General features: G+C 27.3%; 1 protein-coding gene across 2 annotated transcripts in view; it reads right to left on the bottom strand.

Annotated features, from left to right (window-relative positions):
- The window catches only part of rictor (rapamycin-insensitive companion of Tor), a 35332-nt gene extending 19199 nt beyond the window's left edge, over window positions 1–16133 (bottom strand). For both annotated transcript variants that reach the window (XM_067280921.1, XM_067280922.1), the window contains exons 1-4: window positions 16115–16133; window positions 15129–15221; window positions 14998–15045; window positions 2952–3108 (exon numbers count right to left, since the gene is read on the bottom strand). In XM_067280921.1, coding sequence (XP_067137022.1) covers window positions 2952–3108; window positions 14998–15045; window positions 15129–15221; window positions 16115–16118 — 302 coding nt within the window. In that variant the 5' untranslated portion in view covers window positions 16119–16133. The remainder of the gene's footprint in view (window positions 1–2951; window positions 3109–14997; window positions 15046–15128; window positions 15222–16114) is intronic.
- Between the last annotated feature and the right edge of the window lie 1613 nt (window positions 16134–17746).

Here is a 17746-nt window from a genome sequence, read left to right as displayed (position 1 = left end):
CATCTAGTGCTGCGTGCATCACAACATTGTGAGTTTGATTATAAAAACAAAAAATCTAATTAAATAGAACAGATGCCAAAAAACACACTATACATACGTAATATGCTTCATCAACGTAATTAATGTTAAATAAGGAGTTAAAAATCATTTATGTAATACTAACTTTAGGAAATTTTGAAAATTTCCTAGTTAGTATCATTAACACGTTAACTGCCACCTGTAATATGATATTTTCCGCTTTTTCAGGCCACAACAAGAAAATTTGATATTTAATATTTTATTATGATATAAATAGAAGGGTCATTATATAACAGTCGGTAGGGTGAAGATAAAAAAAATATATCAATGATGATTGGCCTTCGTATGGCCTGAAACCAGAGATTATAAGACCACAAAATATTTAATATTAATTACTTTATATTTAAGAAAAGAGAATAATTAAACTAGTTTTCGATATTTTTTCCATTTTTTAACTACTCACTATTAAAAAAACACTATTAGATATAAAATAGCTTTTTATTTAAAAAAAAAAACTACGACAGCCGGCCGTCGGACCAACTTTATAGACCGTCCGTGAGAGGCCACCACTAGGATGTAAAACAACGTCTTACGAAGCCAGGATAATTTAACCTTGAGTGAAACTACATTGGTTATAGCGACGACGGGCGGTCGGATGGCTCTGTACGGCCCTAATTAGTATGACTGCCGGCGCGTCGAATGGCAGTTAATGTGTTAAAGTTCGATATGAGTATTTCATAAAAAATTTTTTTATGAATTACTAACTTAATAAATATGAAATTTTTCTTATTTTAAATCTGTTTTAAATAATTAAAAATATAAATGGATTCTAAATAAAACAAATTAGAACCTAGATAAAAAAAATATAGAATAAGAATTTAAAACTTGAGTTATAAACAAAATATACCCAGTCAAGTTATTAGAACACTTTTGTTTATATAATTAATCCTTCAATAACATTACTTTTTCTATTTTAGAAGAGTTAATTAAATAACGTACAGAATTATATATACAGACATCATTGGCAAGCAATGTCTTAGTTCAGCAACAAATTTTTTTTAATTGAAAATAAAATCAAAAAACCTAATTGTATTTATTTGTGGAATATTTTATTCTAGATTGATATAAATTAGTAAAAATTTCAAACAGCAACTACAGCTACTATGAAAATCAAAATAATGATCTAAATTGTTACAGATTATTACTTTTCTGGCTGTTATATATAACAGAGGGAAAGTATGGTAATCAGTCAAAAACAAAAAGATCTCCAAGATTTTATTTTATTTTTTTTAAGAGATATAAAAATTCAAACACAAATTAATAAATTTGGAACTCAATACACAGACTACAAACATTAATAGTTGTCATTTTCATTTTATTAATTATGTATCTGGTCCATAAAAATAGTTAAAGAAAAAAACATTGGATATCGATCATGTTTAATAACATAAATAAAACATTCGATAAATACTATATCAGTAGTTTTATATACAATTGGAAACATTTAGAAAAAAAAATGTTATTGAACAAAGTGTAAGCAGAGGTCTGCATAAGTCAAAGTGTTTTGTCAGATTGAAGTTTAAAGCAACCACACAATAACTAAATATGATTTTTGCAAATATGTACAACTTGGCAAGGCCAATGTCATTACAAAGTCAGAATTTTGAAATTTGGTCAATGGACTGAGATATTCAAGGTCAAAGTTGACTATGTAAAGTCTATGGGTCAACTGCCAGTTATACAACAATTTTTTTTATTTTAATCTTAATCTTTTAATTAATCTTTATAACAAATATTTAACAAGCATAGCCTGTGGCTGCAATGTATGTTTTAACAAGTTGCTGGAGTTCGTAGGCCACAAGTCACGCATGCGGTATTTTAAATGTTTTTTTGATATTTTTATCAATTATTACGTTCGATATACAAGCTCTTCTGAAACCTGTATGTTTTAAACTGTTTTAGACAGAGTTCAAGAAGCACGTCACCACATCTATGTTTTTGTATGAAGACAAAACAGAAAAACCATGCTGTGGAGCTCAATTTAGTTTTCCTAAAAAATAACTAGTATACACTTCCTTCATATAATTTAATTATATTTTTTATACACCTAAATGTTATTTTAAATATTTAACATATATCTCAAAGAACATAATAATATATGAAGAAATATAATTTTTTTTATAAGTAAAATTTATTGAATTAAGTAGAGAATGAATCTATATTGAACTAGATAAAATATGACTGAAAATATCTGGATACAAAGAATTATTTACTGAAATTCTGTCATTCAATTAAACATTGTGTTGCAAATACTCCATCAATTGAGTATTGATATCACATAGACTGATCCTATTATAAGAGAACAAATATGAGCTAAGATCTGCTTCTATTTATACAATAATGCCTTGCTATACACAACCAATAAGTTCCAAGGCTCCTTACATAACTGGAAATTCACATATGTCACAGGTATGTTAATTTAGGAAGTTACTAAAAAATTGCCTAAACTAAAATACTTAAGACATAAAATGCAACCTAAGTCAACTTTTTAAGCCAGAAAAATCTAATATATGACTAATATAAATTCTACAAACCTTATTCACATGCCACTTCTAGCCTATTGTTTAGTTGTGTGTTGAATTATAAAGCAAATATAAGCCTAAATCAGAATTATGAGTTAAAAATCTTGAGATCAAATTATGCTGCAATTTATGATATATGTAACATGGAATCAGACGTCAATGCTAATGTTTAAGGTAATATTCAACATGTTAAATAATATACAATATAATTTATGTAATTAAATAAACCATAATATATTCCACAAAACTTTTTTATATTGTAATGTTATTGTTACAAAGCTAGTATCAACTATTAACTATAAAAATATACTTATTTAAAATTAAAAGTGGAAAACAACGAATAGTACTTACCAACAAAACAATTCTTCTTTTGAAAATCCAAGTTCTTGATCAGGTCCAATTTTATTGCAATATCTGACAAGACTATTTAAATATCCAAGTTTACAACTTTTATTAACATTTTGTTTGACCACATGGATCAAAATATCATGAATTATTTCACAAGGAGCTGAAAAATATAAAAAAGTATTTTAATTTAAAAATTTCAATAATTTTTAAATTTTGTTACAGATTATAAATCTGTCATACTCTATAATATAGTCCAGGAATGGAAAACTTTATAAATGTCCCAAAATCTCCAAATCTATGATGCAAAATTTTCTCATGTGCTAACCAAAAGTTTTGGGAGGAGATTATTAGTGTTCGGTATAGTGGCTAGATGATGCTACGAGAAAGCCAGATTTAGCAAATTTTCTAAATTGGCAGCTGTGCTTGTAAGTCAATATATCACAAAGATAAATATTCTATTTCCGAGATATCTGTTTCACTTTCTTATTACATATTACTATAACAGTTCATAGTGTTTGTTTGTTTATTGTATTTTTATTTAGTAATTTTTTTTACAATAAGGAAATGTTTTAACAATAAGGAAACATTTCCTTATTGTAAAAAAAATTAAAAAAACAAAAATGTAAACTTACTAAATTTAAATATGGATATAAATATGTCACCATAGGAATGTATGATTGTAGATGTCGCAGAATCAAAAAGTGATTGTCATGGAAAGAATGTGCTGTAAAATGAAAATTGTAAATTTAAAAAAATATTATATTAATATTACCTTTTGTAATTTTTGCTCTTCTTTTTTGAAATATTTATTTGTTTATAGGCTAAACTTAGTCGTATGAATGTACTAATGAGAATCGAGAGATCGAAATGCACATACGAGAAAAATTAAAACCATTACTGTTTGTTATTTTCTTTAAGTCTTTTTAATACAGTAGTACCCAGAGTTACGTGGTTCTTGATTTGTTTGTTTGGCAACACTACCACCCACTATCTTCAGTGTTTCTCTTGCTGCGATATGTGCTGGACATGTTTTGCGCATGATTAAGATTCTATAATCAACAAAAGTTAAGATTTTTTTGTTATGTGTTTTCTAAACCCTTAAAAAAACTATGGAGTCCAAACAAAGTAAATATGATTCTCCTGCATCTAGTAAGAAAAGGAAAACGATATCTTTGGAATGTAAATTTAACAATATCAATAATTTTGATAGCAGAATGAAAATTTGTGAATTGGCAAAGAAGTTTCAGCTACCAGAATCCACAATAAGAACAACTATAAACAGGTAAAGAATTCTCGATGCAGTGAAAAATGCTCAACCCTTGAACTCAAGCATAATTCATAATCATGGTATTATTGATGAGATGAAAACAATTGCTGAAATAATGGTGTGATAATCAAGTAAAAGTGAAGAATTGGACAGTTGATCAGAATACTGTGTGCTATCAAGCTAAGTTGATTTTTGAGAGGTTGAAAGAAGTTGGGAGGTGGGTGAAGATGAAAACTTTGTAGCTAGTAAAATAATGGTTGCTTCAACCAATTTAAAACTAGCTGTAATTGGCACAGCATCGCAGAGTGGAGAGGTGGCAAGTGCCAATAAAGAAGCTGTCTTCTTTTCCTGAGATACTCAAGGCTATGATAGAAGGTGACTATAGCAGTGAAACCATATTTAACATGGATGAGACTAATCTGTTCTGGAAGATGATGTCTAAAAGAACTTTTATTACACATGAAGGAAAAGCTTTCCAGGCTTTAAGGATTCTAAAGACTGATTGAGTGATGGTTGGCAGGAATGCAACTGGTGACTGCAAGTTAAAACCTCTCTTAATTTACCGCTCCAAAAACCTGAGCCTTAAAAAAAATATATCTAACTGGTAAGCCAGTTTTAGATATATTTTTGAAATCAAATCAAAGCTTGGGTGACAGCTTCTGTTCTTGAGGACTGGTTTTGTCACCACTTCATGCCCAAAGTCTAATGTTATTGCAAGTCTAAACAGTTTCCATTTAAAGTGATGCTTCTCATTGACAATGCATCCAGTCACCCTACTGTCAGCCTAATTAGTTTCAACCCATGTGTGAAAGTTGTTTTTTTGCATCTAAACACAATAAACTTGCTTTAACTGATGGACCAGAGAGTCAAAACATTCAAGGCTTACTACACACTGTGTTCATTTACACATCTGAATGAAGCTATGAGGCAAACACTGTTAAACACTTCTGGAAACAATTCAATATTTTAGATGCCTTAAGAATCATTGAAAAATCTTGAAATGAAATTTCCAAAAAACATTGAATGGTGTGTGGAAGAAACTGTCCATTTTTTTTTCAAAAACGAGACAGAAACAATGCCACAAACTGATCCTGTCATTCATGTGATAGAAGAAGTTGTTAATTTTGCCAGGCAATTACATTTGGAAGTCAATGGTGATGATGTCAACAAGCTGTTGAATTCACATAGTCAGGAGCTGATAATTGATGAGCTCAGATATGCACGAGCAAAACGTCACCAAAATCAGACACTTCAGACTCAGTTCCTCCAGAAAAAAACGTGATAATTGCAAGCTTGACAGAATGTCTCAGCTCAATTGAAAAGAACTTAAAAATTTTAGTAAACAAACTCCGACGAAGAACGTATTTTAGCTACAAAGCAAGGAATGAAAAGTTATTAGCTAGCAACGAAGAAATTGTATGTGAAAAAAGAAGGCATTGTGTTGTCAAATGAATGTGTTAAATTTTATAAAGTCATCAACATTGAAATAAACTTTATGTAATTCATTATTTTTTTGATATTTTGTATTAATACATATAAAGAACTGCAATTTTATTAAATATTTTTCTTCTAAACCTGCATTTTTGTTAGTCCTTGGTCCCAATTAAACAAAATTTATATGTTAAGTTATATTATATGCAAAGTTGTACCCCGACTTACATGAATTCAACTTGAGATTTTCGTTGGATCCACCTATTGCATAACTTCAGGGTATTACTGTATTAATAATAATAATAATTTTTCTTTTTTAAGTTATAATAATAGAAAATTCATGTGATATAGCAAACCTTACTAACTAAAAGCATTTGCAATTTCAGATGAATTTCCTATTTCCTATACTAACAAACTTAACACTTTTTTTTAATATAAATGAGACAAATAAACACTATATTAACAATAAATAGCATAATATCATAATAAACAATTATATTAGACCATTCTAAAATAATGGAATTTTAAAAATTGTTCCAAATTGAATCTCCAAATTGTTCAAAAAACCTGAAGAAGGCTTATTAATAAAGCCAAAAATGTTAGTTTGATTAAATAGTAATTTTCTGGAAAAGTACATAAGGTAATCTGTGTGTGTCTAGTTACTATCTAGTTCCAGCTTATGCCAGTATAAATACAGAAGGTTTTTGGGATTGCATAATTGAATTACAAGAAGCAGATTGAGATATTTGTAAGGTTCTAGGCTACTACATTTTAGCAACTTACTACTTTTTGGGTCACCTTTTAAAATAATTTGGACTATAGTTTGAGGAATTCTGCTTCACTTTTTATAAAACCTATCTGGAAACCTGTGAGGTTGTCACCTGACACATGCTGTTTACCTACAGTTTATTTATGCGTTATTATCATTATTATTATTATTATTAATTAATGAAAATAGCATTCTGTATATGTAGCAGTACTCAGTTACATGGAATTTAACAGATTGTACAGAAATGTGCGCAATTATTTTGTCCCTTGAATTTTATTCAAGGGACGAATCCCGTCGAATTAACGAGGATTTCCTCTACTAATAAAGTAATTTGATCTAAAAAAGTAGATTAAGTTTCCAAGATGCAGTCAAACAATGTTTAAACCAAATTACTTGGTATTACTTGTTAGCTAGCCAAACACAGCTTAAGATAACCTGCCATATTAGTAATTTGATTAGAATAATATATTTCAGGCTTAGTTATTTATACAATTTTTTAAATTTATATATGTTATCTATCTATCATCATATTAAACTGAGCCTGTTTAGCTTTTTTAATCCACTTACATTTTTATGGATTAAAAAGCTGGAAATATATTAATTTGATCACTCATTCTTTATCAAACTATCCATCTACTTCCAACCTCAGAAGAAACCCTTACTAAAAACAGAATTTTTAGTTTCAAAATTTACTTAGAAATGTTTATCTTAAACATCATTTTTAAAAAAAATCATTGCACTTTAAATAATAACTTAATAATTTATTTAAACATTCCGCATTAATTTCTAAATAAGATAAAATAGCTTCGCCACTCAAGTTTTATAACATTTTACCAATATAATAATTCAATTGAAAATTCAGTGTAATTAATTTGAAACTTTTGATCTTTAAAAGGTCAAAGGAATTTAATAATTACTTAACAGGGTCAAATTAATAAATTTTAATCCACTGGTTTTTTTGATTTGGTTTGTTTATTACATACTCATCATATTACAACATTTAGATATATGTTAATGATAAAGATAACATTATATTGTCTTTTTTCTAAAAAAAAAAGTTGAATAATTTTTACAGCAGAAATATAAAATTTAAACAATTATTCATCAAAATAAATTTAACCTTTACATGTATTAAATATCTTTCTTTTTATTTTAGACGATTTTGAGCATTTTAATTAAGATATCTAAAGATACTGTCATTATTTATATATAATAATCTATTAACAACACTATATTTATATTGATAGTTAGGCTTTCTTATTTTTGAACTTTGGTATGTTTAAAATTTAAAAGTTTAAATATAATCAAATAATATATAATTATCAGACAAATGTTGATTTCATTTATATCAAGTAAATAAATAATTCTCTTCACATCAAATTATCTCTTGTAAATAAAATATTTTTATGCAAAATAATTTTTCTGCAAATTAATTGCAAACATAATTTTGTTAAAAAACAGAAAAATTAAGGTTATGGTTATAATTAAAAACAATAACTAAAAACTCCAGTAAGAAATGTATCAGATTTACCAATAATTGAAATTAGAAATATATAAAGCATATAATAAAAATGTTGCAATTAATTTTAAAGATAGTAGCACTCTACATCAGGCCTGAAGATCTTTATCTGAGGTCTTGTTTTAATTTTTCTACATCACTATGCAACGACCAATCGGATGGTGTTTCACCATTTAATGAGTGGCATTCAATGTTATGTTCTGTTTTAAAATAATGGTGCGTAGCCTGATAATGATAAATGTTTTCAATTGATTTCAGCTATCAGTAAATCTTGCACATTTCTTACTAAAGTTTGGTTTAACTTGCATTTTGATGATAATTTTCCAGTTTTTTGTATTTTGTTGTATTATAAATTAAAAACCCATTACAATAAAATTATAATTACTCTATCAACTGAGTATCATTAATAAAGGGTCAGCAGTGCAATCACTAAGACAAACAAATTGAATATCAGTTTTAAATATTATTTTTCTAATAGTTTTTTGATAAGTGTTACATCCAGAAAAAAAAATCTAGTAACAAAATACTTAAATCCCATACTCCAAATACAGAGCTATAACCAGCAAGATTATCTAGTTAATCAATTGTTATCTCAGTTTAGTTTCATTATTTGAAAAATATTTAACATTACTGACTTTTATTCATCATTTTGGAGAAAACTTTAAAATTTGAAAATTTTTTATAAAAATTTATTTTTGTAATCATAAGCATTTTAATGTATACATAAAGTTTTAAATGTTTTTATAAAACTTAAAAGTAGAATAAATATTACAGCATGTGCCATATTTCATTCTTCACAAGAATGAATTTGATCTTAACATGTAACCAAAGTTTAAACAAGAAACATAAGATACAATTACATCTATTCTTTTAATAAATAAAATTTGATTAAATATTTTGAAAAAATTACAAAATTAAGAAATTTTAGATATACAGTAAAACCTTATTAAGTCAAATTGAATTAACCAAAAGCTGTCACCATGTCTCAGGCACAGTATATAGAATTTTCCATATAATACCTTATCATTAAGTCAAAATTGCATGTACAGTACAGTACTTTTAACTCAAATCTATTTTTCCACGTAACCTCCACCCTTTGAAAGGTCCTTGATCTTTCATTTTTTTCTTATATTCTGTATGTATGTAGAGAATGAAGATAAGCACTACAGCTCAGAGCTGATACGACATCACATCAAAATCCCTTTACTGATAAAAAATATATGTATATATATGGACATCTAAATATGTACTGTAACTCTTTTCAACCTGTGGGCACTAAAGGCCATGACACTAGGCAATTTTTGTGGGAGACAGAAAAACCAATCTCCCAGGCAGTGGGAAAGCAGTTGTTGAGGAGTCAAAGCAGTTTCACTCCTCAACAACAGCAAGCATTGGGAGAGACTTTTTGTCTCTCAATGAGCACACGTAGATTTATCACATGAGTACAGCTCTTGTTCACAATACAAAAATAAAAATGGAAGATAATTGATGGTCGACATTTAATTTAATTAATTCAATCGTAAGAACCAATTTACGGTATAACCACTCTATTAAAGAATATCACAACAAGGTACTCAAAGATGCATGCTTTCACACCATCAGTGAAAATTTACGATTACCTGGTAGAAATGTCAAATCGTATGACTGCCAACTTCTCAATGTTTGGACACATGAGAAGACAAAATGTCAACAGGTTTACGTACCTAGTGTGTCATAGCCTTAAGGAGGATCTTTTTAAGAAGCCTATAATGGATTTGGACAGGCTCACAATTGGATAGCCAGGCATCGTTGAACAGGGCCTGACATATCCAGATGGACAACCCCCAAAAAATTTCTGGGATTTTTCAACCCATCTAGATTCAATCTTGGGTTCCCAGTTCCTAAGACCTGAATTGCCTGACCATCCAGTCCTTAGTGATATAGTATGTTAACAGCATTCTGATTGACTCAAGACAACACCTTGACACACTCAAAAGGACCATAAACCATATTCAATTTTGTATTCTATGAATATTCTCGAGAAATGGCTTGATAGTGGCAAATATATGCCTACAGAAAAATTTGAGAAAATTGGATATTAAACTTGTTAACTCAAAGCCATTTAACTCCAAGTTGGGATTTTTGAACTTTGAATTAATGAGTTTCTGTATAATTTTGTAGTTTAATTTCAGCTAATTTATATACAAAACTTGTGTAAATTTATTGTTTAAAAAAGAATTGATATTGATAAAGATAATATTTTAGTATTTTCTTGTTAAAACAGTGTCACAAGGTTTCTCTTTATATTAAAATATAATAGTAAATTATTCTAAGTATACCAAAAGATAAATTCAATATAAAATATATATCAATCTAATCAATATGAAGTTTTATAAATCAATCAATCTGTAATTTGCTCTGTAAGCTCTATATAATATTGAACATAAGTAAAAAATTGAGATATTTTAATGCTTTTGATGAACAGATTTTAAAATAATGAATTAATTAAATACATGTAACCCCCGTATAACACAGGAATTATGTTCCAAAAAATTGCCGTGTTATGCAAATCTGTGTTATATGAAACAAAGAACTAGTACGAAAAGGGGGGGGTTAGGTTCCAAAAATTAAAAAAACATGCTATTATATTTTCATAAATAAGATAAATATCTTTGTTAAAATTTTCTTAAGTGATACATATTAATATAAATTAAAACAATATTTTCTTCATCATCACTAAGCACTATCAACCGAAAATTTTTAATCTGCATAGCAAAAAATGAGACAATTAAAGTCTTAAAGTATACTTGTAAAGGTGTGGATTGTCCAAAGGTCGGAGGTGCGGTTCAATGCCTAAAAACCGGTGACTGAATAAACAAAGTATGGAATAAGGGAAAAACATCCAGCAACTTCAAAAGCAGAAGCTTCGAGATCTGGCAACACTGAAACAAGTTTCGAGAAGAATCACATGTATCGACAGAAGGCGGGAAAAGAAAATTTACATACTGTACTTTACTACTAATAGTTCACGAAAATTATGCAGGAAAATCTGATAGTATGTATGCGCTCGAATGAAAAATGTCAGATGAGGTATCTTTTACATTTATAAGCTTTATCACGTTTATTGAACTGTTGTATGGGGGATTTCCCTATTTTCAAATTAGATAAAGTTCGCTTTTAATGGTTTTTATTACATTTCATGTTGTACAAGGGTTCTTTACCCAATTCTCAAACCGTGTTAGAGTGAATATCCGTGCTATAGAAATGCCATGTTATACGGGGGTTACGTGTACTGCTATGTAAGACAATAAACTCAACAAATAATCTAAGCAGAACAAAACAAAACTCATTAAAAATGTCCAAAACTGAAGGTGGTCATTAAAAATGGTTGAAAATGTTACTGATTAAGTTTTTCGTGCAACTTACAAAGGTTATTCATTCATCAAGTTCAAAATAACACATTTATTAATAGTTCATATATGTATATTTTTGAATTACAAATAATTATCCAATGCAATATACAAAATTTTGAATATATTTATTTTTTGTTTTGTTTTAGAAACATCTGATATAAAAATATTGCTTTTAGAAAATTTTTCCAACTTACAATGTGGATTATACTTTATATACTGAATGTTATCTATGACTGAATGACTGAAATGTTATCTAAATTATGTTCTAAACAGAAATCCACAAGAAAAATCTTATGTCACTGTTTTATCAAGAAAATACTAAAAACATTGTCTTTATCAAATATCAATTCTTTTTTAAAAAATAAATTTTTACATTTTGTATATAAATCTCAAATTAAACTATAAAATTATACAGTAAAACTGCTTTAATTCAAAGTTTGAGGGGATAAAAGAAATCTAGACTTAGAGTTAAAAAAATTTTATATATATGTTCTATTCATTCTTAAAATAAGCAATTTAAATTAAATTAGGAAAACTGTTAGTAGAACGTATGAAATTGTTAAATAAAGCTTTAGTAATGAAGCCATAAATAAGAATTCAGTTGTTTTCTCTGTCTAAAATTACTCAGACAATCAAAAATGATGAATATTCTAGTTAACTATCAGTTTAGTCAAACAAAAAAAGAAAGTTTTTTTTAGGAAATTTATCAAGACTTTCACAAAGATAATTATGATTAAAGTCATTGTTTACAAGTTCAAAATTAATCAGCGACTGGCAAATAGTAAATCTGACGATAGAAATATCATTTAGCTTTTTCATGTTATATGTAAATTACTACATAAATGTAACAATTTATGGTTTGTTAATATAGAAATAAATTAAGGGAGTCGGAATGCCTTACATTTCAACATTATACATAATAAAACATTTATAACTTAACAACGTATTTTATTAAATATTTGCATTGTACTGACATCATTCAGATTCCAAAACAAGTCTCAAAACTTAAAATTTCTATTGTGTAAATGGCATTCAAACTATGATTTGAAGTATAGATGTATACCTGAATGTAAGATTTTAATACACATCTATTCTAAAAAAATATGTTAAATACTCTAATTTTTTTTAGTGTACCAACTATTAAATAAAGAAAAATTACTTTATTATCAGATATAACTGAAAAAGCTTTTTTTAATATAATAATAATTTCTTTATTTAAAATTGCATGTTATTTACAAATTAATTTTTACATATAATAGTCAGTTTAAATATTAAAGGTTATGTTTTGTTTCTACTAAACAATTTTGATGTTATAGATCAAGGGTTTCCAATAGAGATCAGTATTGACTCCTTATCGGTCAACAAAAGTTTAAAAGGGGACAATGAGCAACAGAATCAATTCTCATGTCAAAAAATTTATCTCAAGTTGTCTAGCTGTCAAATCTGTGGGTGATCATGTAAAAATTAATGTGTCTCAGTTTTGATGGCATCTTATGTTTGAATAAATACAGTATATATTAAAGGAAAAGTTGATGGGAAAAATTTCATTAAAAGACATTTGTCAATACTTAAAGTTGGGAACCTATGCTATAAATGCTCACTGTAGCAATTAACAATTAGTGAGTGTATATGTATAGTTCAAGTAAAAAAAAAAAGGTCATTAATTTATTTCAAAACTGATCAAGCACAATAAATTCAATTCAATTTTATAAACTTTTAACTGTACTGAACTAATACTTTATTACAAACTTGACAAGATTTCATTATTCTATATCAATTATTTAAATATTTTAACTATCCATTTATGTATTTTATATATATATAATTTCTTTACTACATCCACATTTCTGAAGATTCTGTTGTAATAACAAAACAGTGTATTGATTATAATAGTAGTCTAATTGTACACATTTTTTGCTATATCAATCTATAACTGTGCTGATCATCATTAAGTTCTATTTGTTTTGACTAAGAAAAATGTAAACTGTAACAGTCATAGCACTACTATTTTGATATTTAGCCATATAATTCAAGAATTAAAGTATCCATTTCAATAGAATACCATTCCAATACACATTATTCCAAATTATAATCAAAAAATTAACCAGAAGATAAAATAACTGATCATTTTACATTTGATTATTCAAGAAATCAAATAAAATGCATGTACTGTACATTGGAATTTAAGAATTTCTTTCTTTTTGGAAAAAAAAAAAAAAATCAAATAACTAATTTATTTCATTATTATAAAAATTGTTAATATATTTCATTAGGAAAATAAAGTTCAAAGTGTAAATTTTATATTATTTTTTTTTTTATAACAAGGATATATAAGTTTTAAAACAGATAAGTAGGGTAATTGGAATATAATTATTTCCCTTTAGATCCTGTAATGTATCACACTATGGGTTATGTTTTTATCTTTCAATTACTCCTCACATTGAAATGTAAAATCAGATATATACAGTATATAATGTATGCAAATATTGATAATTCAACAAAAATTCTATAATGACAGTTAACTTTTTAAAATGAATTTACTAATTTCTAAGATCATTTTCAAAATTTCAAATAATTGTTTGAATTATTCAAAACTCAATTTTTGTTAAACATTATTTAGAATTATAGGATACAATTACATCTCTGAATGAGACAGTTGGAACCTCAGAGATATAGACCTATACCTGTAAGAGCAAAAAGTCAAAGGAACCACACAAGTATGGTTTTATTGAACTTTTTGCTCATACAGGGGCCTACAATTCTGGGGATAAAAAAACACCTCATTTAGAGTTTGCATCTTATTGGATTTTAATGCTATAATTAGTAATTTTATTGTTATATCAGAACACACAAACAATCGAATTACGTAAACGTTTATCTAGTTAGACCAAATGGCGGCACCTTCATTAACGAGGCGTTGGTCGTTTTCACTACTTTTTTAGTGAAATTAATGTTTTATTTTGTATTTTTTACACAAATCACGCCACCCCCACAATTGTCAACCCGTTGCACAATATTAGTCTCCGAAGGTAAATTTTTAACACGTATCAGTCTACCGCTATCCTACACGCTTTGCACGTAAACGTGCGCCTCGGTGCTGGCTATGGCCGCACCTCAAAGCCCAGGTGGGGGCTCACCTCCCACCCCCTAAAACTGTATAACATCAAGTACTCCACAAACAGTTGAGAGAGCTAATCTAAGCTAGCACAGTCACATGGGCTAAATTGTTAAATATGATACAGCCATTAGAACTACCTAGAATTACCTTGAATTACTTATTAAATCTGAGGATTATAATTTTAATAGTAGTGACCTTTAAACCTAGAAATCTAACTGAATAAATTTATGAATCTAGGAAATCATTTATAGTTTTACATATAAAACTATAAACAAAAGTTTAGCAAAAGAAATTTAAAGATTAAATGAATCTAAATTTACTTAAAATCATAAACACAAATGTATGTTATATTTGCAGTTAATAAGTAGATTTTATAATAAAAATACTCTCTTATAACACAAGAATATCAATTTTATAGTGTAAAATAAATATTTAAAACACGACAAACAATAAGAATTTTATATTAACAAACACATGCAACTTAAGAAGTATTTTCTCTTATAAAAAAAAATACACAATATAAATTTTGGGCAAATTTTGTTATGCAAATTACCTTTATTATAGTCTAATTGTACGTGTTCTTCTTCGCTGTCATATCGATCTGTAATGTATAAAATACAAATTTACACTTGTTGATTACGAAATTAATTGCGTAAATATTATAAATAAAAGTTCTGTAGTTACTTCTTAAAGAACGTCCTCCCCTTAAACTTCGACCGCGATGCCTAAACGACGCCATATTCCAGTCAACAACTTTTGACGAAAACCCTCTAGTGTCTATCGCGAATATTTATTAATATATTTTTAAAAATTTTACATAATTATAACGTATTATTAATTTCTATAATGTATTAAAACTTATAAAAATATATAAAATTTTAATGTTCAATTTTCTTTCTCTAAATACTTATCTTTAAAAAAGAAACTAATTATCAATGCGGCGGCTTTTCTGTGCGTAAAATATTAAAATTAGTGAGATATTTATTTTAATATTTAACTAGAGGTTAATTTATACGTTAATTAAAGTATTTTAAACGATAACATTTTAATTAAAATAGATTATTTTTCAATTTGCTATAGTATACTAAAAAGTCGAAATATATAGAAATTAATATATATTTTTTAATAGTTTGTATTGAATAGATATCAATTTTGTTAATTAAATTATTAAAAAAGTTGATAATTATTTTTTATACTTGTGGCAACACTGCAGTTTTATAATCGCGCCTCTAGCGAATACCGTATAAACTAAATCCAATATGGACAAGGATCATCTGATTGACGGGAAGGTAAAAAAAAATAAATAAAAATAAAAAATATTGTCATTTCTTCATAATAGAAATAAATGGTTAATAGTCATTTTATAAAAATTAACGTAATTAATGTTTAAAATGCATTTCAATAAACATTAATACGTAAATTGTGTGAAATGGATTAAATTGTAATAATGAAGTCATGTGAAATGGATTAAATTGTTGTAATTAAGTCATGTGAAGGGAAAGTTTGACTTAAAAATTGCTTTAAATTGGAAAATTTTAATGTATTTTAACAAAATAATTAGTCATTTTTAATTGAATTGTATGTGTTATGAGTTATATACAACAATTACTTTTGCATTTGTTATAAATGGACTTTAAAAAAGAAAATTCAATGAATTAATTCACATTTACTCATTCATTTCTCATGTTTGCTTCTTAGAAAGAAGATTTATAAATTTTATTTCATTCATTTGGTATATTAAGTGCATTATTTGAAAATTTGGTATAAAAAAAAAAACAAGAATCATTTATTAATTAATATAAGTTGCTTTTCTTTCACTTAAGCTATTATTATGCATAAAAGACTATTATATTAATTAATCAATTGTTATTGCATTATCTATATGTATACGTTTATACATATAGTTCGTACATTCTACTAATGTTATGTAAATGGCAATTTTAGCATTGTTAAATTAATTGTAAGTGTAGAATATTTAAATTTATAAACAAAGCGAATGAAATTGATTTCCGGCACAAATTTATAAGAAAGCGAGCGTTTTTGACTGTGTTGGCTTGAGGATGCACGTTTAACGCAGTGGAAAATGTTTGCTTTCTTGTAAATTTGCTGAAAATTTAGTTTCGTTCGCTTTGTTTATTAAGTTTATTATATCCAATAGTTAATTATTTAAATTTATTACAAAATATATATATCTCCTGTACTAGATGTTTTGCAAGCTTTGATAATTTCTTGTAAAACTGAATTTTAAATGATGTTATTGGAGCTTGTAAAAGATATAAAAATATGGAATTTTTGTATATTTTACTCAAAATAATTTTATGAAAGAGCAACTATTGACTGGAAGATAAATTCATTTCCTGAACAATTACATTTATAGGCATGTTTTCGTTTAACTGTAACAATTTGTTACGGCATTTTTGGGTTTACTTATTTTAACAGGAATAGCTTATGGAGTTGCTTAGCGTCTTGGTCAAAGAAACTAATTAGTTGTCGATAATGGTGTTTGCTAATGTATAAGCAATGCATTTTTTCAAGAAACAATATTAACCCGAAGTGATGACATAAAACAATCACTATTTGATTAGCTCAGTGATTCTCAACCTTTTTTTCTTCACAGTACACTTTTAATAATTTAAAAATTTGGTGGCGCACACGGTTACTTCAGTAAGTACTGCAGGGCAACTGGTAACGACATAACTGATTTTTAAACACAGTTGGTTATTTAGGCCATATTTTCTAAATGCCTTGGTATCTATTGACAGTTACCGGTAACACCAGTTACAATTTTCGATTGCGCCCTAGGAAGATAGAACCAATTGAACTGCTTGTCTGACGTCGCTTATGTATGGGTATTGCAGTGCGGCACATTTCAAAAATCTCGCCTCACACTAAATTGCCGTGGCACGGTGGTCGAGAATCACTGGGTCAGCTACATAAAAACATGTCTTGTCTTGAACAGGGACGGATTTACGGTGGTTGAGAAGCTGTCAGTGTTTCTGTGGCCCTGCCAAGTTATATTTTTAAAATAAATTTAAATTAAAATAAAAATCTGTAATTCAAAAACATTATTTTATTTTTATATTAAGCAAATTTTGTTTAACAATTTTAGTAATTTTTAAATTTGTTTTCTTGATTTTTGATATGCAAAATCACTAATATCATCATCAAATGGCAAGCTTTGAAGTTTGTCTTTTTTTGATGCATAGAATGAGAAAATCTAGTCTTTTCTTGTTGCATTCTGGAATATAATTCATTGGTAAGTTTTTTTAACTCTGAAAATATTGTTCCCTTGAACAGTTTGT

This window comes from Centruroides vittatus, unplaced genomic scaffold, assembly GCF_030686945.1.
Source record: "Centruroides vittatus isolate TY-2023 unplaced genomic scaffold, ASM3068694v2 contig_900, whole genome shotgun sequence".
Lineage (NCBI taxonomy): Eukaryota > Metazoa > Arthropoda > Arachnida > Scorpiones > Buthidae > Centruroides > Centruroides vittatus.
Note: the sequence above shows the minus strand (reverse complement) of the source record. Positions and strands in the feature narration are given on the sequence as shown.